General features: G+C 38.4%; 1 protein-coding gene across 7 annotated transcripts in view; it reads right to left on the reverse strand.

The window, feature by feature from the left end:
- The window catches only part of map7d1a (MAP7 domain containing 1a), a 41847-nt gene extending 18047 nt beyond the window's left edge, over window positions 1-23800 (reverse strand). For 2 of the 7 annotated variants that reach the window (XM_032557953.1, XM_032557951.1), the window contains exons 1-6: window positions 23427-23800; window positions 9587-9784; window positions 4665-4733; window positions 4117-4137; window positions 529-692; window positions 119-230 (exon numbers count right to left, since the gene is read on the reverse strand). In XM_032557953.1, coding sequence (XP_032413844.1) covers window positions 119-230; window positions 529-692; window positions 4117-4137; window positions 4665-4733; window positions 9587-9784; window positions 23427-23457 — 595 coding nt within the window. In that variant the 5' untranslated portion in view covers window positions 23458-23800. Of the gene's footprint in view, window positions 1-118; window positions 231-528; window positions 693-4116; window positions 4138-4664; window positions 4734-7109; window positions 7222-9586; window positions 9785-23426 lie in introns of those variants that run through there. The other 5 variants (XM_032557954.1, XM_032557952.1, XM_032557955.1 and 2 more) reach the window with 5 other exon arrangements.
- Between the last annotated feature and the right edge of the window lie 207 nt (window positions 23801-24007).

Here is a 24007-nt window from a genome sequence, read left to right on the forward strand (position 1 = left end):
AACTAAATATTTCCCTTGATGTTAAACCAACAATTGTATAGGAAGTTGTTCATATAATTGATTTCATCTCATCCAGACTGAATTATAATGTTGATCCAGATGTGCAGCATGAACTCACTCTCTCTCTGGCTGGAGTTTGGGGATCCCGTGCCGACCCATGAGCTTCTCTGCTGGCGGATTTCCGCCCACGTCTTCTTAGTCGATCTGTGTATAGCCGCCTCGTAGCGTTCCTGGGAAACATGATTGGAAAGATGGAAGCTGTTAGAACTTATCTTGCTGGACGTCAGTCAAATGAACAGTCCAGATTCATGCACAACGTCTGACTCAGACACTTTAAAATGTGTCCGAGTAAAACTAAATCCTTCCATCTGCAGCTGACTCACTTCATGCTCCATTACAGCAAAAAAAGAGCTTTGACTTCTCACTCCTCAATGAACTATTGTCTCAACTATTAGAAGATTGGTGATGCAACACTTTCTAAATGTGCTACTTTAAACAAACATCGCCTCCGTTTCCATTCAAACATACTTTATTCTTCTCCAGTTTCTGTTTCTGCCTCTCTTCCAAGGCGGATCGCCGTTTCTCGGCTTTGACGCGCTGCACCTCGAGCTTCCTGCGCCGTTCCTCTAGCTGCTGCTCCCTCAGCTGTCGCGCCTTCTCCTCCTTCTCCAGCCACTGATTCTTTTTTGCCGCTATAATCAGGCAGAGGGCATGGTTAGGGGAAGAAAAGTTTCTCAAAAGCTACCTGTTCCTCGCCCCCTCTTAGTGGGAAAACTGTTCCATGTGTGCTCTGTGAAACTGTGAATTTTGGCTTTTGTTTTAATAAATCTTAAGTATACTAAGGGTTTTATGCCTGCGGTAAAAACAACATTTCCTACATGTTGTGCTTTGTTTCTTTCACACCTGCAGTTTGGCTTTAAAAAGTTCTAAATTTGCTGCATAATGGCAAGTTAAGCCAAATGAATTACATCTGAGGTGACATTTTTATAGCTTGGCAATTCCTTCAAGCATCACTAAAGCTACACTTTGATATGGAAATCATCCATTTGTTGGGCAAATAGATGACTTAAGAATTGTGACTTAAGAAGACTTCTTTCCTGTGTACACACATCAGCATTTTCTATTAAACCGCTAGAGAAAGCCTCCATAAAAAATAATCAGTGCTGCTTAGTCCTCCTAATACAACAACAAAAAAAAAAGTTGTTGTTTACGGAAGACTGTGATGGATAATTGCAGTGATGGTGGAAGCCAATGGGTTTAAAGACGCATAGTTTATCTTTCATGCAAGAATGGAACAAAAAAACTGAGTTATACACAGGCTCTCCGTGAAGCAAAGAAAATGACTGCTGCAGTGCAAATCTGTTCTTTGCTGCTTGACATTGAAGAGACATCAGCTCTTCCTCTCAAGAAAATCTGGAATGCAGAAAAACTGGCCCAAGGAATGACCTTAAACGCCACCCAAAATATTCAAGACATCCTTTTATTAATGAATAACCTTCACTCTCGTTAACATGGACACTTTAAAATGAAGACGACAAAATTGGTTGCAAGTACCATCCAAGCAAAACTAGTTAATACAAAATGTGAGGGAATTCGGATTTGAATGTTTGAATTTAACTTCCTTTTGTCATCAAAACAAAGATTATGGATGCAAGAAGGGATAAGCAGCAAATTAGCTTCAGTCTTCAGCCAAACACTACCTGAAGTTAGTCTGATGGCAGCTAAGTGCTATTGATATTTAGCCACTTAGATTCTGGGGCTTTAAATTTTAAACAGATGTCTAAATCTGAAACTGCAAGCTGGTGCATAGTAAACACATAAACAAAAATCAACATTGATTCAGACTACAGTAAGGTCATTAAAAAGCCAGAGAGGAGCTTTGACCTGGAACTTTAAATATTTGTATCTACAGCAAAACACAGTTCAACTTGCAAGACAACATACGTAAAATAATTTTTAAAAATGTCTATTTTCACCCTTATTACCACTCAGTTCCTCAACTGGTCATAGTTGGAGAAGAGTTTGGTATTGTGATGCACTGGTTCATTTTATTTGGCAGACTGGGATGATTTTCAGTCACATGGTAATTAAAAAAAACTGGGTGAATCAAATTTGAGGTTCCTCAAGGCTTTGTTCTCTGAACACTTCTAACAAATATCTACTACATGAATTATATAATCTAGTTCAGATTATATAAAGCATTACAATGATACACAACTTTTTATCTGTCAATACATTACTGACGCTCCCTGCAGTTCAAGAGTAAGGTTGTTCGTAATATCAGTGATTGGAAGGGTGAGAATTTTTGCATACAGAGTCAGAGATCATTAATCCACTTGACTCAATAAGCCTAAAAACCAGAGAGTTAAGTAAAGTACTCAGATGTCAATTTTATTGAAACTCTGTCAGCTACATTCTTCAAATGATTAGCAGGATGAAGAAAAAAGAGCAAAAAAAAAAAAAAAAAGATTTTCATTAGGTTTGATGTTTATGATGGCGTCTATAAACTTTAATTGAAAATCTGCCATACAAGCCAAAGTATCAGTTCATTTTGTTTCAGTTGTTTTTCTTTTTTCATTTTGTTTATTTTTGTAATTTTGCTATTATTCTTTAATGCCTTCTTTGATCTAAGCTTCTTCCCCCCCCCCCCCCCTTTTCTTCATTTTAAAATCACGGGAAAAAACATTGTGAATAAACAGAACAACACAAGTAAACTTGCCGTTTGCGTTTTGTTACTAGAAACACCATCATTTGTGCGGCTGAACCAATTCCTCCCTTTAAGCCGACGATGTAAACAAGAGCTTTGGCTGAAGTTCTTCTGTTATCCCAGTCTGACAGTGAATTAGATAAGACCCATACCATCTGGCATGCCCCTGTGATCGCCCAATTACACTGATCCACAGCATCAACTGTGTCAAACACATCTTACAACATTCAAACACTAAGACAGATTAGATAAGGACAACGCATTACTACAAGTAAAATGATGACCTGTTTTGGAGAAAACCTACAATGCGGAAGAATACAAATCAGTATTATGTAGCACAGTCTATGAGCCATTCAGTTATGCAGCTAAATATGTTTACTTCAAATGCCATAGTTTTTTTTTTTTGGAATAAATTGAATGTTACGTCCCATCTGGCAACGCTGAGCTGTTTAACTATAATTTCACAGCCAAGCCAAAAGAAGTTGCACGTGTCTCAAAAAACCTTCAATTTCTCCAGGAAGATGGCAATCAGTGGTTCTGTGGTTCCAACATGTTATCTTCTGTAACTGGAACCGAACGATGACCAAAGTTCACACAAAGGGCAGGTTACTCTGCAGCCTCTGTGCATTAAATTAAATCCATTCATATGGATGGTTAAAGGATCACTTTATGATTGCTTTAAAAGATGATGAGGATGTTCACAGAGACATTTAGTAGGGTTCGACAGGTCAAAAAGAAAATATGGCAAAAATGTTTTCAAAAAAGGACCATTAGATTAAAAATGGAAGGAAAGAATACCCCAGGGCTGGGCAAGATCACCAACATATACAACAACTTGTTAAATTTAAAATCACAATTTTTTGGGCCATAATATATAAACATATATATATTTAGAAAAATAAAATACATTTTAGGTACAAGCGAATGCGTTATGTCTTCCAACCTTCCATCTCTTATAGTCGGTGTTGACTAGAGCTGCACAGTATATTGAAATGCAATCAATGTAATAAAAATTTCAACTGCAAAGAATGGCTTTCAATATCTGGTTGACTATGCATTCAAGCCCTGTTTGTTAACTTATTTGGCCATTTAGATGGACGTCACTCTCTTGAATACCCGCATCTCACGATAGTTGTTCGTGAACAAGTTGCTAAATATTAAGGAAAATGCTATGACCCATATCATAATAAAATATTTTCAACAATAAGCTATAATTTCATGGGTTTTTTTAATACTGTGCAGCCCTAGTGTCAATTGTATTTATTGATGTATTACCCAGCTCTAGATAATACAGATGAAAATCATAAGTGAAGACATCCAGCATAAACTGAATGATTAAAAAAAAATGAAAGAAAGAAAGCGGAAGGAGGCCATCACCACCACCACAGAAACGCAGGTGAGTGGCTTACCTTGCAACTTGCTGAGCTCTTCTGCAGGAGGAAAGAAGACAGGAGCAACTGTCAATCATGCAAAGCAGTGAGAGGCTGAGTGGAGCAGGGTGATAAAATGCATCAGCCAAAAGTTAAAATCTAGCTAAATAAACAGCAGAGCTGTGTCTTTAAAAGATGTGAAACTTCCAGATATAATGACTAAAGAGAATATGTGTCCTTTTATTGTCAAGTTATTATGTTTTTTCATTGTGCATGTGAAGAATCTTTTTACATGACTTGGTCGAGACACAGTCGGGTGAGCAGCTAAGTAGCAATCTCAGCAAATGCTGCTTGCAGAAACATGCAGAATGAAGGCCCACTTGGTTGATTTTCTTAAGTTGACATTTTCTGCTTCTGCAAAAGCTCCACCTGCTCTCATTTTCTCAAAGTGTCTGTGAAGCATGTGCATGTATTCCGCAGCCAGACCAGTGCAGAAAAACAAACTGAACATCCTCCATGCCAACACAAGGGGGAGCTCTCATCACATGTAAGAAACATTTGTATGCCCACTCATTGTTTCTACTTACCCAGATACCTGGCCTTTTCCTCCCGCCGTTCTTTTGCAAGCTTCTGTCTCTCCTCTGACTTCGTAACATCTGAGATAAGAACGATTAACGAGAAAGAGAAGGCAGTGTGAAGGAGAGGAACGACCCTGAATTACATCAAGTTTACTCAACATTAATAAAATTGTTTTTATCTCTTTATGTACTTTGGCTTACAATAATATTCATACTCCTTAAAGTATAACTCTCATTTTGTCATATCACAGCTACCAATTTCAATATATTTCAAGAAATATGTGTAATAGACCAAAGGTTGTGTGCCATTACAAGGGAGGGAAGAAAAAAAGATAATTGGCCTTATTTATTTGTTTAATTTGAAAAGTGTGACATGCATTTGTTTACAGCCCCACCCTTAACTCTTTTAGTTATTACTTTGTGGAACCACCTTTTGTCATAATTACAGCTTCAAGTCTTTTGGGGAATGTCTCAACCACATAATTGCAGTGTCCTGTACATGGAAAACATGACTTCTTATACCTTCCATTAAACAATGACCTCCTTTAACTGCACATCCAAACAGGCCAGATTGGTTGTTCTTTGATTAATATGCTCTCCTTGCCTGATCTGTCAGGATAGGCGGACAACCACACTTTGGTAGGTTTGCTGTTAAGCCACACTCTTTCAAATTTCTTTTCATGTTCAAAGCCGGGGCTGTTGTTTATATTCTATCCAAGGTTTAAACACTACCACAACTTCAGCCCCAAGTTGTCTGAACTGTTTCTTGGTTTCTATGATGCCATTTGCACAATCATGTTGTCTCAAACATTTGAGCATTTTAGACAATAGCAGAGACTAAATTTCACACAGGATCAAAGTTGGACTATATAGAAAAACGCAGCACGTTACCTTTTTTCTTCCACTTCAAGAATATGCACTATTTATGCTGGTCTGTGACAGAAAATGCTAATAAAATATACTGTGTGCACTGCAAAGCATTGTGTACAGAGAGCATCAAATTAACAGCTGCAAGTACAACACTCGACGAATAATCAAACTAGCAAATCCAAGTACAAAGTAGCCAAAAAACATAGCTTATCGGTCATTTGCTTCATTTAGAAAACGCATAGTTTAGTCAACTCTGCATTTATATTGTCCAGTATCTACTGAATAGCTGCTACATTTGTGTCCTTGTTTAATTGAGGACTGACTTTGGCAAGAACAAAGCACAAGGAGTCCAATGAACACAAACACTATTTTTTTTTTCTGCATCTCAATAATCAAAGCCAAGAATATATGTCTCCACAAGGAAATCCATGTAGAGAACAGGCAATATGCCACAAACGTCTATTTAAGCATTCATTTCGAATGCATATTCTTTATAATAAAAAAAAAACATCCTTCCAGTGAATGGTGCAGAGTAGGCAGTCTCTTCTCTAGAAGAGAGGAGGAAGGTACAGCAAATCTATGTCACCTTCATGTGGGTGGACATTTGAATTTAATATTTAATGCCTGGAGGAGGACACTTGCATCTCCAACCGATCCTCACATAAAATTCCAAATACCTCAGAGGACGCACTCAGTTCAGGACAATGGCGGAGAAAAGCAACAAAAAACACTGAACTATTTCAAGAATTCAAACCACAAACTAACCGGAGCTTTCCAGAGAAAAAATGTGGCTAATGCTGTATTTAATCACAGCCACACTTTCCATGTGTTTATCCAGTTTCAACATTTAAACAGTTCAACACGCATGCAGAACTGTTGCATGGGTGTTGCAACAGTTCTGAAAATTCAAGGGCTACATCAGTTTATTTTACATGAAATGTATAAAGTTAAAAGAATAAAAGCAACACAAGCTTTGCAAACTGATTAATGCCATCAAAAGTAAAAAAAAAAAGTATCTAAAGTAGTCAGTCTATTTTGATGCCACTCTCAGAAATACAAACATTCCCTACAGATTTACAACAAATATTGCTATTAACCTCAGACTTTAAATACAAAATATGCAAAAACTACAAACTAGATGAAAGGGAGAATGGAGAAACAGATTGAAGAACACATAGATGGAACAACTAAACAAATGGTTTGACATAAATGAACAAAAACAAAAGGATGGACAGACAGAGAGTTAACTGAGAAAAAGATGTACAGACAGAAGAACATTTAGATGTTTCTCATCTGTCGTAACCCTGGAAACCTTCATCACGGCTGCCGTTGTACATTTTTGTTCTATTGCAGCTTTAAAGTTTATCAGAATCTGAGCACTCACTCTAAAATCTCTCCTGTTATAATTAAATCCCTCACATAAAAATATAGGTCACCTATTTTCTAACTCAATGAGGTCATTTGAAATCACCACTTCATAAAATAGCAATGTAAAACCAGACTCCGTATTACAGAACAGGCTAATGTGATGACTGAAAATAACATGGTCCTTTGGGAAACAGCGGCACAGATAACGTTCTTGACCTGGTTCGAGTCGCAATGCTGCATCATCTCCCTCGGTCTTCATAGCCCAGATGTTGAGAGTCTTCGAAGTGGGAACTCCTCTAATAGGGTGAGGCATGAATCTTGAAATGCAGAAACTATCTGCTGTGCAGTCTCTCAACAACAACGGCTGACCCACTTTGATATTTATAGCAAGATGGAAAGTCCATGTGTGCAGTCTTGGTCAGAGTGATGTGGCGCTGTTAGCACCTCTCAGCCACTTTAATCAGAACAATCCTGAGTATAAAGCTTCAGAGACAAAAACAGACCGGCCTATAAAATGCGGCTAGGTAATATATGGGTTTTAAATTACAGATGCATGCCTTCTAAAAATGGAAACTGTTATTTTTTGTCTCTAACTTATGGGGGGGACAACACAACTATGCAATGTAGTGTTAGGGAGTTTTATTTTGCTATTTTAGGAAAATGCTTCTGATGGTTTAAAATTTGTGTAAGCAAACCATGGGCAGTAGCTAGCAGCTGAACCAGTCTTATCCTTTTATTTCACTAATTATCGGCTCAGAAAGAGCTTTAATTTCCAAACGGGTCAAGGTCCACACCTCCAAAGAAATGAGCTTTACAGACCAACTGGGAAAAGAAAATTGACTGCTAAAAAGAATCAAAAGAAAGACGAGGGGGCCATTTTTGGAAATCTGGAAACTCTCAGATTATGTTGAATTGGATCAAACCTGTCTTGAATTAAAACAAAGCCATCTGCATAAAAGAACAACAAATAAATAAAAAAAACAGCAACAAATCAAGCGGTTACTAACATTTTTAAAGCACGTAAAACGAAAGTTTGGTGGATGAAAAGTGAAACAAAAACAATAATGATTAATTGTTATTGAGGAGATAAAAGAGGCTTACACTTCAAAAACCCTGAAACTCAAGTGGAGCCATTAAAGAAACAACTCTGACGAAGCCGCCAGGTCAAACTGACTGAAATGGGACTCCTTATGCCATGCATTATTATAGAAAAAGCACATGGCATCTACCCATACTAACCATCCACTTCACAACAGAGAATATTTGTTCATATTAGAGAGATATTTTCTTTACTAACTTGATTTAACCTGGAAAAGTTGAGCCACTTTATTCTCTGACAACATGATTAAAGTTTGTTCTTCCTCCTGAAAATTATTATTGGATTCACTCTTTTGTCTGAAAGCCTGTGGTCAATTTTAACCTGGAGACTGCCTCAAGAGAGCCGACCCAACTCCAGCAGAGCGCAGATGCAAGTGCATCGCCACCAAACTGTGCCTTAAGTCAAAGCAAAATCATCTTACAGAACATTTTAACTCAAGACAACAGACCTCTAACCAGACCAACCGATTTCTCTGGGGTGTCTAACTTTTACAGATAGCAGCATTGCCACACCTGCATATTTTCACTGCTCCTTTACTATAACAGTATTTACATTTTTTATTTAAAATTTTCCAAAACTTCTACCAAGTTTGAAAATTTTCTGAAGTTTGGCCAGATTGTGAATTATTGTGTCACCTTTAATGAACTTTATATTTCATTATTTCTCTCCATCTTTAGCAATGTTTCCTTTTTCTATCTTTTTGTGCCACCTTCAAAATGCAGGTTGATAATCTTTTATTCATTCACAGACATGTCAGCAGCACGGTTTCATAATCCATCTGGAACTAAGAAATCAGAATAAAAATGTGGTCATTTGAAAGTTTGAAGGGAGCCGTGCATCAGGTCAAGGAACCCATGTTTTTCACTTCCGATATCGACAGATATCTAAGGTTTTGCATCGGTTGATACGGATCCGATACAGAACGACAGTGCTGAACTGGCTTAAAATGTTTCTTTATTTAAACACAGACATAAATGTGCTCAATTACAAAGTTATTTATCAACTCTGCTTCACAAACTATCAGTGTTTAACAAACATGTAAAACCAACACAACTCTAATTTGTTCAGTCAGTGCAATTAGGAGTATAACAGTCAATGTAAAATAAATAATAAAACTAATAGGTTGATTACCTTGGTCAAATGTGAAAAATAAACATCAAACCTTCTTTCAAATGGTGCAGAAAGTGCAATTAGGAATTTTAAACATAATGTAAAATAAGTAATTAAGCATGAAGTCGCTCAGAGCGCAAAGCATCGAATTAGACTGAATAGATCTGCTCTTATGGATTGGGCACATTATCACCGTTACCCAATCTAGAATTTTTTTCAATATCAGGGCTGATACACATATTAACACCAAATTGATGCATCTCTAGTCAGGACTGTTGCATTGAAGCTTTTGACAAAAACAGTTGAACTGGCTGGACAAAAAGGCTTTGTATCAATATTTTGGCAGATCCTGGACTATGACTCAACTAGTGCAATAAATCTGACAAGTTGGTAACAATCATACCAGTCTGAAGTGCAAGAAAAAGGCAGATTTTAAGACATTTTATCGCAGAGATACCATCAATAAGATCTCTTGCCCATTTACCTCTTTTTGACCTGGACACCGGTGAAGCAGGAGAGCTGGGTGATCGAGAGATGTTGGGTTTCACGGGGGTCGTCGGTCTTCGATCGCTGTCCTTTTTGACCGGAGACTCCGTCCGCTGGGTGTTGTCCATCTTCAGGGGACAGCTTTCTCCCTCTGGTTCAGGCCTCAGAGAGCTGGTTTTTAGGGCAGAGCAGGGAGCTGGTCGAAATGAAACACACAAAGAAATAACAGGTGAGTGACTGAGGGCGACAAAGCCAACCTGAGTAACAGATCTCGACTTGTTTCTCTTCATTCCTTTCGCAGCTGAGTCCATGAGGCAGATCGGCGTGGGTGACGTCAGCCATGCGGCGATTAGGTGGGGCTCATGGCTCAGAGGAGAGAAACCCCCTCTTTTCGAAATGTTGATTTCAGCACTTTTAACAGAATAATGGAACAAAAACACAATCGAAACAGTCTATTTGAGCAACAGCAGATTATCGCCCAATAGCAAAAGCAGAAGGTTCATCTTGTTATTCAGAAATTTAATGAACAGATTAAATGAGAGAAACAGCAACTGAACATAAAAGACAAATGTTTGATTTAGAAACAGTCACCGTTCTTTTTGATGACAAAGATCTAAAATATTTTGTAGATGACTAGCACCGAGGCTGGTTGTTTGGGACTTTAGCTACAGCATGACTCACTTTTGGCAGTCTGCTGAACTTTTATCTCCGTCTCAAACATTAGTTTGTCTCGGCCTGGACTGCCAAAGAAAGACGGTCCCGGCAGGGACACTTGGCTCCGTCCGCCCACTACTGTATTCCCTTCACTCCCCGTGGAACCACGTTGGGGCACATTCACTTTTGTATAGTCTGAGGGTAAACACTGGGGCAACATGCTATACATTATTCAGACTTCGGCTTAAATGATTCGGACAGTAGGGGGCTGTCACACTGGAACACTAAAGATTTACTCTGCAGATGCCGTGCTGTTTAAACGCTTGTGTAGAAAACAAATGAACAGCCAATTCAGGGAACTTCAAAGGGAGCTGATTTTTCTTTGACTGTTTCTTCTGTCCATCTGGACAGTTTGGATCCTGGATCTACACATGCTCAATGTCGCTTCAGAGACAGTCTGTGGTCTCCAGGCAGGTATGGAAATAATAAATCATTAGTCCGGGATGTGGAAAAGTTGCTGACTTTTCCACATCCCTCTCAAAGCTTCAGCAATCCCTCTCAGAGTCTATAAAGGATTTCAGGTGGGAGATGAGACATTATGTTTCCATTGTCCAAGTTTGCCACAATTGAATAAGCATTCCCAGGCAGAGAGGGGCCATTGTTGAGGTCTCTGCATGGCAACGGGACAGCAGCCAAAACACTGCAATGACAGCGAGAAGAGAGAGGAAGCAGAGGGGGATGGTAATGAGATAAACTGTGAGCAGAAGATGAACACTGGAATCAGTACAGGACAACAAAAGGAAGCTCTAAAAACAAAAGCTAATAATTTAAACTGTGGGAACCAAGAATGTAGTAAAAGAACAAGGCAAAGCAACAGCTTTGACCTTTTTCCAGCTGCATTTGTGTGTGTCAGAGAACTTTTCACGTGTTAGCACAGCCACATCCCTGAAATGTTTATGCAAATAAGTGATGCAACAGAGCTGCAGGAATTTATCTACTGCAACACCTTCGGTGGTGAATCATAGGAGCTTTGTGCTGGAATTTAGAACCATTTCCTCACCGTTCCCGAGGGGCAAATCTAGCATCTAGGGTAACAAGAGCTACAGGAGCCAGAGCAGTCGTTACAAACATTTATTTTTCAGACACTTGGGAACTGGACTTGTAGTTACTGGTCATACTATATTGCCAATGATGACGAGAATGAAAATGCAACACAATCTCTGGAATGCAGGTGCTGTTGACAATGAATACCAATGAAATCTGATCCGCTCTGGGAGTAAAACACGATGGGATCAGAGGGAGGACTGCCTCTGCAGAGCTGGAGACTAAAACAAGGGCTGATTGATGCCAGCTCCTGCCTGTACAGCCAGATAACTGGGAGGAGAGAGTTTATGGGAGATGACTTGACTAAGAGATTTTGTTACTTCCAGCAGTGTCTGTGGAAATATTGCATAAGCATTCTCCTCAGTGCACATAAAGGTTGGTTAAGCTGCTGTAAAACAGAGAGGTGAGAGAAAAGCTGAAACTAAACATATATACTAAACAATAGATATTCAAAATGTTGTTTTATGTACTTATGCATAACATCAGTTTAAAACAAATAATAATAAACCAAATTTTATTGTTCTTATTACACTAGAGCAGAGTCTCTGATCTTTGTAACTCAGCCAGTTTTATCCTCAAGCTTCCCAAAGAAACTGCAACCACAGAAGAACTACAGCCAAAAACCATTAGTCCACTCCCCTGTGACATCATTTTACATTATTTAGATCTATGAATCAATGCACATCTACTTCTTCAAACAAGCTGAACTCTACAGCCTGTGCGTGGAAAAGCCATCTAATGCAGATTATTGAAAAACATGTATGGATGAAACAATATTTCACAAGTCACATACAGTCTGAAGGATGCGTTCTTAAATAAAGGGTTTATTTAAAGAAAAAATTATTTTTTTCTTAAGTGCACTTGAAATAAGTTTCTTTCAAGATTATTTTTCAAAGAGGTACAAAAAATTTTGTTCTGCTTAAAAGTACTTATATACACAAGATCTGTTTAGACAACAAACAGATTGCAAGAAAACAAAATTTAGATTTAAGAAGATTCAGGAAACTGCTTCATTGAACATCACCTTTAACGGCGGCTCATGCTCTCCCTTTCCGTGTAGTTACCACCCTACAGGTATCAGGCAAGGAAGCATACAAATGAGTCCATTACAGTGTAAAAGTGACACTCAAGTTGAGTCAAGGAGCAAAGGAACCCATGGAGAGGTGTGTGGATGTCCTGCATGCCTGAGCACAGCAAGCCAGCAAAGTGACAGGTTGGGAATCAGCAGGTAATTAGCACAAGTCAGTGGTATTTTCATCCTGTAAAGTGGACCAGTGGAAAATCATAGAATAATGTCAGGGCAATTGCAAATTTAATTTCATTGTTTTAATTTAATAGTGTTTGCTGATGATGATTCAAAAGTGCAGCACTTTGTAGTTTAGCTGAGGAGATTTGGGGTAAAAAAAAAGCCAAATTAAAACTGGGGCGACTAGGAATCCTGCGACACAAAATGGGCTCTAGCCGAAATCCAATTTCACGCTTTAATAATTCTTTGAGCTATTTTATAAATATCCACTTATGTGAGCCTTTTTTTCCATGTAGTATCCCTTGCCACGTATTACTTTCCTAAGTGCAGTCAAGTCCTTCAAGTTTGTTTGTTTTTTGTAACAAAGGGGTATGAATGTGTTTATAAGTGCTGTGCTCATGTTTGGAGCACAGCACTTAGATTTAACTGCACACAGATTTGCTGGAGCATTATCTGCATTTTGAGCAGGTCGATCTGTTATTTGTGTGTTTAGAGACCAAAGGCCTTTCGACAACACAATGACATAATCTGAAGCTCTGAAACTATTTACTGCACTGATCTAATTTGTGTTAGTTTGATTACAGATATTACCTTTAAGTATTACCTATATTCACTTCAAGTGTTTCAGCATAAAATCCCCCAGTTGTGAGAAATCTGTTTAGACAACCGTGATGCTGTTTTACAGAAAAAATTATTCATCTTGTTCAGATTTTGCTTTGAACTATTATATTTGTAACATATTTCTATGAATGTGTGTTTATGCTGATAACATGTACAGATGTCACGGACATGGATCATGTCATGTCTTTCTATGTTTAATGTGTGTTAATACAAACAGACAACCTGTCTCGTTTAAAGGAAGGCATGAAATTATGTTGATTTAAAATCTTTTAGCAACAATAGTTTTACATTATTTATATAAAACTTTGGATAAAAATATATCATGAGTCAATTGCTTTTATTTCAAAACAGAGGCAGGAGTCATTGTTACAGCAAGCAGCACAAGGTACTGATTAATAGAGCTGAAACCATAAATATATTTTATAGACATGTACAGACTCAGGCAAACATTAAGGATAAACGCCAGCTAAAGTTAGAAGCAGATTTCAAGGAAACCTGAAGATTATTATGTTATGCGGCTGTTCTGATCTTAATGGCGTAACACACTGAATCTAAAGAGCTGATATCAGTTGTTCAATATTAAAACTATCTGATCAACAGGTGGTGAACGGGTAGCCATGCATCACTTTGTGCTCCATGAAGATAAACGAAACCCTGGACAGTCTGGGACTTTCTCCAGCATCTTAAAAAAGGACTTTAAACAGTTGAAATAGCAAGATGTACATTTTTTTTAAAACAATAGCTGTTTAAAATCTTTGTATAGCTTGATACCAGCAACAGCCTGTTTTATCCAGTAGCAGATCTACTGTTGTGCTGTTGCAGCTGATGTTCATTTCACAGCATCCAGAGAGCTGCCACTGCTGTGCCAAGATACAGGGCAAAGTAAAAATATAGGGCAGCAGATGTAATATTTATGAAGCCACAAGCTCTTCTCTGAAGCAGCTCTATCAGTTAGTAGAAAAGGACTAAATGCAGCAGGAAAATACTTATACTTATTATGAAAGAAAGGATTGCTATAAAGGATTCTAAATCATACAAACTGCATAACAAAACATATTTGAAACATATTGAAGACAGAGTCTAGGAGTAAAATACTGCAAAGGAAACAGGAAAGAGTGCAACTGATTAGGAAGAAAAGAGGAACTCAGGGAAACGCACACATAACGGATCTGCATCTCATTTGGGATGGAGCATGGGACAAATGAACTACCTCATCGCTTACTCCCAACACATCACCCCTCGCACCCAGTTGTGTCCATTAGTTTCCAAAAGGATGATGTAAGAGAGCCAGGGGCCCAGACACGCAGAGGAAGCGCAGAGTAAACAAGCAGCAGCACTGAGCCACACTGAACTCTGAGCCACTGTTTTCAGACCAAAGGTTTGAGTAGCGATTAGAAGTGGAAACAGCAATAAAAGGTAGGAATTGAAAGGACTCATCACTGACAGAAGAAAGCTACAAACTATCCTAGTTTAATACAGTGGTACCCAACTAACACTGATGCTGGAAGGCTCCCATCCTCCATGATGTCCCCATGTTGCCACACACCTGCATTACTGCCTCAGAATAGCATCAAGCTCTGAAAAGGTTAGTTAATCAGGGCTGGGCAATAAATCAATTTTATTGATAAAATTTTTGGTTTTTGAAGATTTAATTTATGGAACATTTTGATTATTTTTCCACCATTGCACTTTGTTGGTTTCCTTTGTTCAGAGTGATGTCAGCAAACCCAAATCTCACCACCTTGCTTGACAAGGGACGTGCCCGGAACACCTCACCAGGGAGGCGTCCAGGAGGCATCCTGACCAGATGCCCGAGCCACCTCAACTGGCTCCTCTCGATGTGAAGGAGCAGTGGCTCTACTCTGAGTTCCTCCCGGATGACTGAGCTTCTCACCCTATTTCTAAGGGAGAGCCCAGACACCCTAAAAATCCATCAGCCACCAGCCATCCTGATAAAATTCTAATCTTTATTCTGCTAATACTATGACTATATTCTCGTAATCACCACAGAGATCAATTAAAATTGCATCTGGCATTAAAAAAAAATAAATTGGATTTTATTTTTTAGCGATATCACCCAGCCCAGTCAATAAACCATTATTTAAAATATCTTAAGTAAAGACCTATAACAGTTTTAATAAACTGCTTTTGTCGGTGTATGATCCAAAATATACAAGATTAACATTTATCAATTACTACCTAGGTAAGACCAATTAAACACAGAAAACAATCCCCACTATAAGGCAGTAGCTTTCAGTAATCAGACTGATCCATTCCATGCATACTGACTGACAGGACCAGCATTCCTTCACTGCTGTCCACCAGACCTGTGAATACTAATGTTTTGACTAACGGCTGCAGCAGCTTTCTTCTCATCACCTGGCCCGGACTCATGACAATGCCGGGCATTTAGCCGCTGCTCTCCTCTGAGCCAGTGTGTGTGTGTGTGTGGGCGTGTGTGCGCCAAAGCCACCGCACTGATGAAAGGATCCGCTTATCTGAACTAGCAGCAGCTCCCTAAGGACCCAGCATCTGCTGCTGCTGCCAGGGAACATGCCCCAACAAACACCAAGACCCAACCTAGATGGCATGTCTAGAGGTAGCGGAGGAAAACTGAGTCAAGCTGCAGAAAATACAAGCTGTGCTCAATGGCATCAGAAGACGAGGAGGATTTCTAGGTCACCGATGCTGCCACATTAACTGGAAGTGATGTAAACGTTATTTTAAGAGGCTGGGAAGACTCTTTTGTTAAATATATTTTTAGTCAAAATTATATCCAACATTTATTCATTTTCATTTTCTGCCATAAACAATAAACACCAAGTGTATTTTTTTATTATTTATTTTTTAAGTTACTCACTTGATTTAATTTGAATATTAAAACTGTTCAGTACAACAATCAATCAGAGTCCATGTGCTGCTCCAATGAGATTCAGGAAATGAGCAACAGCATTGTGAGGCTTACTGGCTGTCCTTCACAGTTTGTAGAAAACTTTTGCACAGTTCTGAATTTACATGTGCTACCAGCACTGTTTGCTTCTCATGCTGTGGCACTTCTTCAAACATGAGTGACAGGTCAGTCACACCTAAAGTACCTGCACTCTCTGATTGCTAGGAGATTGAGTCCACCTGGTTCTCATCACCAACAAGAAGAAGCCGCAGAAAGGTGCAGCAGGGGAGTGGCTACCTGGCAATTTGCCAGAACATAAACTTTACGTATGACAGATGAGGAAGTTCACACAAGGTTGGAAGTTATCAATGCAACACCTACATTTACTCAACAAAAATTAGAAATGCTTCTCCTGTGGCCATTTAATTCATTAATTCTTTTAAAGTGCTCAAACTTGCTGAGCTTCTCGTTTCTTTTCACCTCTGTCCAAGGTCCTTAATGATCGCCATATTCAGAATCCTAAAAGTTTAGCTCAATAAAAAAAGATGGTATCTCATCATCTTTAATCATATCATTTTATCCTCTTTTCTAACACTTTCTCCTGTTTTACTGAACTAAAAGCGCTGCCTACCAAACAGTTTTACTATCTTATTTCATTTTATTAATTTAACAGGATATTGAGTGATTGGAGCTAGGAATTTAGAAGGATGGGTGGAGGTGTGCTGTTTTTTTCCTGTTTGCATGCAAAAGTGTGTATCGTCTGTCTGTTAAATTTCTGTGCAATTATCCAAACATAAGAAAATGAACATTTAATATGACAGTCTGGTGTAAAACATTAGCATCTTAAATGAATATATGCACTTTTGAAATTACTTTGAATAAGATAAGTATTTTGAAGTAACAAATCCCCCCCCAAAAAATTTGCGTTGAAAACTAAAATATTTTCTGAATCAAACAGATCTCAAACTGAAGTGATCCAAATAGTTAAATTCTTTGATCCAACCAAAAACTAGTACTGTTTTCCATGCAACTAAAAACATGCAGAGCTTTTGTTTTTGTTTTCCTGCTTGCCGTTATTGATCTGGGATATCTGGAGTGATATTAGCTCACCATAGTTAACACTAAAACAAGTAGATTCAAATGCTGTAGCTTATACTCGTTTCTTTGAAGTTGATAAAACATTGTATATCAGAGCTGTGTGGTATGCAGAGCATGAATATATATAGCACATCAATTATAATATCCTACCAATAATTTCATTCGGGTATCTCGTTGCAGTGCACATTGGGCAAATTAATAATCCAAATCCGTACATTGTGCAGTTCTTTTATATAAAAATGTAATATTTTTATCAGGCATTTAAGCATCCAACACAATAGAGTGTGAAGGACACAGAACTGAAAAGACTTTTACCATAACTAGGTAATCAAGCATTGGTAAGTGACCTGTGCATTACTTATGGGCTACAAACAAGCCATCATAAGCACAAAGATGGCAGCATACTTATCTCGGACTCTTTCTGGCCATAAATACACTAAAGCATCACCTGCTCTGTACACTCACGGACAACGTGGATATTTTCACAAACTTCCCTCAAGCTTCAATCTAAGCAGAACTCTTAACACCATACAATTACAACCAAGAGCCATCATTTGGAGGATTTTTGTCTCCCCACATAAAAACCCAGAGCTTATTTACAGACAGCAACATCACCTCATGGTTCTTTATGTCAGCTAGCTCCAGTAATAGAAGATAAAAATCAACTCCTGCAAAGTTGTAAATTTTTTTAAGCATTTATTTTAAAGAAGCAGAACATGTGCAAGAGATGATCTGTTTACATGGATGTAACATCGGATGTTTGGCCTTTGACTGAGGAGGAAGTGGTCTAATATTAGCAGATAGATCTGGTGACTGGAACTTTCAGATGACCAGAGCAGAAGAGGCTCATCTGGGATATTATTCATCTCAATGGAGGTGGCAGAAACAACACAATCCAAATCAAGACTTCCTTTTACCTGCACTTCCTCTATGTTCCAAGGAGGCAGCTGATAGTAAACTTCAGCTTTTTTCACACCATCAACACAAAAGATAAGGGGTGACCACAAAGATGCCTTCCAACAACTGCATGTGCCTTTTTTCATTTCAACAACAACTTGCTCATTTAACTTTGAATAACCTTCCAATTGCCAAATGCATGTTTTGATATTTCTAAAACATTATTTTACAGCTTTGACTAGTCAATCACTTGTAAAGTTCAAATGTGAGCGCAAAGAGAAAGGTTATATTTCTTCTCTTCAGCTCAGTGATTGAACAAACGTTCACAGTGTTTGTCTTTCAGATTACATTACGCTCTGCTGCACTGAATAAATATTGGCAGGATAGGACTACAGTCTGGTGGCCTCTGATATCATTGCAAGAATCTGTGACATTTGGCTTTATAAGCTTGCTAGCCGGAGAGCTTGCCAAGAGTGAAATAAGAAATAAATTTCTCATCATAAGTGAAATAAAAAAAACTTAACCACACACAGGCCAACACTGTAACCTGTATATTTCAGAAGGAATAACAGCAACATATGGACTACTGAAGGGTTTATTTGCAGAGTCCTTGTTGAATTTGAGCTGCCCGGGTTAAAGTTCAAATGTGGGCCTGCTACCCTTTAAAATGATTCATGTTTCCAACATAAAACCATTCATATATGCATCCTTTTTAAACTGAGGTTCAAACTTCTCCATTTCTTTCAGCAGCTATCACAATAGGGCCACTTTAAGTTTTAATAGAAACCACTTGCTACATGGTTTGCCTTTCCTGCAGGCTGGGATCCACCTTCTATCCCCCTATGATAGGTCAACATCAGGGTGGTGTGATTTACACCAGCTGGGTGTTATAGAATGGACTAGAACTGACGCGACCCTTCGTCTATGTGGGGAGTTGAACTTCAGACATAGTCTGCTCCTCAGAGCATTTTTTATCCTCTAGAAAAATTTGTTTTGGTGCAACTGTCTTAAACCTGGGTTATGTCACATTGGCTTGAGTCTTTGTTTAAAAACTCTACACAGCAGTTTCTCTTTTAGAAAGAGGCAATCATATAGAAAAAATATATATAAATAGGAATCATGATATAACAGACAATCTGAATTAAATATTTTTGGAAGACAGGGCTTACTGAACAAATCTTATTATTTAGATAATTTTTGGCTCTGAAAAGGAAAGTTATGACAATGTATTTACTCTCTTGACTTTTCAATGGATTAAAGCTAAATCTAGTTTTTTTTAAACAACGTCTGTTACATATTTGTTAAAACTGTCACTGTGCCTTGAGAGTATGAGGCATATCATCCATGAAAAAGGAAAAAAAAAAAACAGAGCTGCTGCTGCTGCTCCCACACACACACACAGAGTGTGACATCATTTATGCTTCTAATACAAGGTGGTTACATCTGAGTGCAAACAAGTCTTTTTGTAATGTGAAACTTGAATTGACCAAAATCCTTACAACTGGTCAAAGCTAAAAACAAAACAAAACATAGAGACCATAAAGTTGTGGTCATTGTATTTCTAAATTTTCCTTGTCAACATATTCAACTGCACAGTACAATGCAGCATAAACAACTACTAGTATGTCACAGTCCACAAACTGTGCTGTGAGTTCAAACCAAGGACTCACTGCTACAGAGTTGGAGTTACTTCAATAAATTTCTTTGCGACTGATGTTTCTGATCTTCTCACGTCTGTTTCTGTACAGCTTATACGGCTGAGCCCCACTTTGAAATCTGCTGAGTCTGGGCTTTGCATCCATCTTGCACAGCTGGGAACTAGAAACCCTTTTGTAGATGAACACCACACTATAGCTACGGTGACAATATGTAGGTTTTACAGGTACTTTATGAGCAGTTGTGATGTGTTCAATGTTAATCTAACAAACCATACATACATGGGAGTAAAAACCTATTTGATCGTACAAGAAATGCGTTACATGTCATCCAGAAACAGACTTCATCTTCTACACTTTAAAATGTAGAAGATGAATATGAAAAAATACATATTTTATGTATTTTTATTCGCATCTTTAATAACCCAAATTTTAAGCTCAAAGTCAAGCAATGGTAATGCTACTTACCCAATGGCCTAAACCATACAATTCATATACGGTACACTGTCAAAGTTGAATCTAGCATGTTTCAAACTGCTAGTTTTAGCTTATTTTTTTAAGCCCCACTGCTAAACAAAGACTCATTTTTGTTGGTATAAGGATTTATAATTAGACTGTAAAACTAGGAGGGTCTGTGGGATCAAGACTATTATTTCTTTACAAAGAGATTCAAAGCTGCTCCAAAAATGGGACAATGTTGTATGCTTCCCCCCTCCCCGAATTACATAACTCCTGTGGCTGAAAAAGCATAGTTGACTGATCCTGTTTACAGCTAAAGCAGTTCTGACTGCTAAAGCTGGTGGATTCTCCCTCATTACAAAACAGACAAGGATTACACTATCATCCCTTTCTTTACTCTTCACCGTAAGTGTGGCGATGCAGGTTCAAAAGTGAATTACTTTTTAACTAAAGCACAAATTTCTCAGAGGATGCCAAATACATAAGGGGAAAAAGTAGAGTCCCTGCTTATCTTAGCTTGTCATGCCTGGATTGCTCAGGTGCTACACTTAAAAAGAGCAGGTTGCCATAAAAGCAGCAGAAAAACACATTTATGGAAAAAAAAAAAGAGTATAGAAAAAAAGAGGGATTAGAAGATTGGGGGAAAAAATCCTGACAGCACATTTTCTCAGGGCTTGTGATGGAGCTTTCAACAGCTCAGGTCCAAGGATAAGCCTTTCAAAGGAGGAGATAAATGAACAATCTTGTGGCTAGGGAGGCCTAGCCCAGCTATTTGGAAGAATCCAGGTGTTCTTGCTCAAGCATGTTTTACGTGGGCAACACACAGCTAAGACAAGGCTTCAGAAGATTATTTTTAAATATTCTTACCATTTCTTTTAACGGTTTTCAGAAAACACATCTATGCTCTCATTTGTTAAAGGCTTAATGTTATAGCCGAGAAAGCTTCAAAAGGTTTACGAGAAAATACATGTACAAAGTATAATCAACAATATGTCAGCTGTAGCATTGTATCAGTACATAATCATATCTCTTTCACGTTTTTTACATTAGAACCACAAACTTTACTGTTTATTTTGGTTTATGTGACATAACATAAAAACGACATTATCAAAGTGGTAGGAAAAAGATAAAATGTCAGTTTTCAAGTTTTATGTCAAAGTCTTCTCTAGCATGAATATGCTTTCTAAACTACTCCATGATTCTTCCACGACTGATCTGTTTTCAGCTCAGTCCATCTTCATACTAACTCTAACCAGGTAGCCCATCTTTAAAGAAAAGAAGAAAAACATACCTTCAATGTGATGCTGCCACTACCATGTTTCACTATGGGGATCATGTAAGTCAAGATTTGCACAACTCATAACTGGTCTGTCAACAGATTCTCAGTTTGCAGCTTCACTTCAGTGAGCAAAGTGCACAGTGAGATACTAAAAGCATGGAATTTGTTTTGTAACCTAACATTACTTTAAACTTTTCCACAACTTAATCTCGACAATGTCTACTGTGTTACTTACATTCCATAAAGATGGTTTTTTTGGGGTTTTTTGCTACAATTCTCTAACAAACCTCTCAGGCCTTCACAGAACAACTACACAAAGCTGGGTTGTATTTTCCAAATTGGTCACTTCTGAAGAAAACAAGCTGCAATGCATTTCATTTAAGGATACCAGAGTAAATGAGATTGATAAACGCATGCCAAACTGTCAAGCTGTTATCTGTGCATTTTGAAAACAATGCTTTTTTTTCCCACTACACAAGTTTTCACAATTTGTGTTGGGCTTCCACAAAGACATTTAAATTTAGGGTTGTAATCTGACTAAATGTGAACAAGTTCAATAGGTAAAAAGTTTTCTTTTAATACACTGCATCTTAACACCTGGAAAACACCTTGAACATTAATAAACATGACTGGCAAACTACTGTATACATTACATGAAACTGAAGAGTTAAAGTATCCTTCTCTCTGCTGTGAGTCAGATGACAAGATAAATGACCTTTGAGACTTTTAAGGTTTTATGTCTATTCAGAACGCTCACCATACAGGCTGTCGGTCAGGATTCCCACATAACAGGGTGGAACACGTCTAACCTCCCACTTCATGCAAAGCCAAAACAAGCTAGCCTCCCTCTATGAAGCCCCCCCGTCAGCAGGAAGGAAGTCTTCTTGTTGTCTGAAGGAGGAGGCTGCATTGTTATATTTCCAGAAACAGGCAGCATCTCAATGCTCAAATGCTTCAATGTGGAGATCCAAGCATCTGATGCCACCAAAAGAGCAGTGGTACTACAAAGAAAGCGTTCAAACTGGCAAGCATCCAGGGAATTTGCAAAAGCTGAATGAGGAGCATGGCACCGGCCTGGACTGATGAAGTAATCAAGAATTCAGAAACGCATTAAGAAATCTCAGAGAGCAGAGCAATCACTGCTTCAAATAACTTATGTCAACTTGTTGCGTTGGTTAATCAGGTAAAAGTTGGGGTCTACTTGGCAAGTTACAATGGCCGCTAAAATTATTTTTACAGTGTACTGCAGCACACTAAAACAGTGAAATAAAATAAATAAATAAAGAATTTTAATATACAATATCTTCACATTTCATGTAATAAATTCCAGATTATATAAATGCATTTGTTCACATTTTTAATTTAAACATTATACAAGAAATAAGTCATTGTGGCACTTCTGGCACTCCATACCTCTGTCTCCACCTGTGCACTACTGAATATATAAAACATCCTTTGCACAGAGATGGACCCCAGTCTGTGACTGCGTCGTGTTAGTGGGGCTCTAATCCCAACATAAGGAGGGGGATGGGATGGGACTGGTGAGATTACCTCATCTACAGCAAATTGTGTTATTATAACCTCCATGGCTTTCTGCGCAATGAATGGAGCACGACACAAAGCGGTTAAAGGGGTGAGAAGGACGGTGTCTTGCTTAGGGTAACTGCTGTTTTATATTAAAATGTATCATTGTTAAAATATTTTTGCTCCACAATTTTGGTCCTTATGTTGTGCTAGCATGACACCCCAATGAGATAGCATTTATAAATGACGTTAACATGTTTATTTTCGACCAAGGCGTTTTGTTCATCTTATTTCTGAACCTCTGCAGGACATAACTTTAAATTTCCTCTCAGTGTGGAAATGTGGGTGACTGACAAAACAGTCGCCAAATCGTTCAAACTGACGATTTGGCGTAAGTGAGTAAAGACTTACGTGTTGCTCCAGGGAGAGTCTTTTCCTCCATTTTCAGTAGCAGTTCCCTCCGTTTCTGTCCTTTTGTTCGCTCAGACCTGAGAGTTTCGGCTCTTCCTCCCCGGCAAACCTCTCATTCCTCAGGCAGAAACCGGGAGGAGGGGGAAACTTGGTCGAGTCTCTCCACTTGTTTAAAAAAGCCAGGAAATCCTCTACCAATGAGTCCAGAATGGTGACAAACACTCTGAACGCGTCTGTAGTTGAACACTGGTAATTGAGTATGCTGCTGGGAATAAAAATAGCGTTGTCCGAGGGAATTTGGGGGAATAAAAAGAGGAGGGGGTGAGAGAATATCCCCAGTCCAAGACAACCGCACAGCTGATGCGCCGCTCACTGTGATCTGTCTGCGCTTCACATCGGACTTTACCATTATGAAACAGAGGGGAGTCCGCTGCTTTTAAATGACATTTACTAAACATATACCATGATTGTTTTTCTCTGAAAAACACAAATCGCACACATATTGGTTATAGGTTTCCTAAATATTGCACAAAGGCATATCTAAATGAGAATAACTCCATTGCTTTCTAATTTAAGGAAAC

Source organism: Xiphophorus hellerii, chromosome 3 (genome assembly GCF_003331165.1).
Source record: "Xiphophorus hellerii strain 12219 chromosome 3, Xiphophorus_hellerii-4.1, whole genome shotgun sequence".
Classification (NCBI taxonomy): Eukaryota; Metazoa; Chordata; class Actinopteri; order Cyprinodontiformes; family Poeciliidae; genus Xiphophorus; species Xiphophorus hellerii.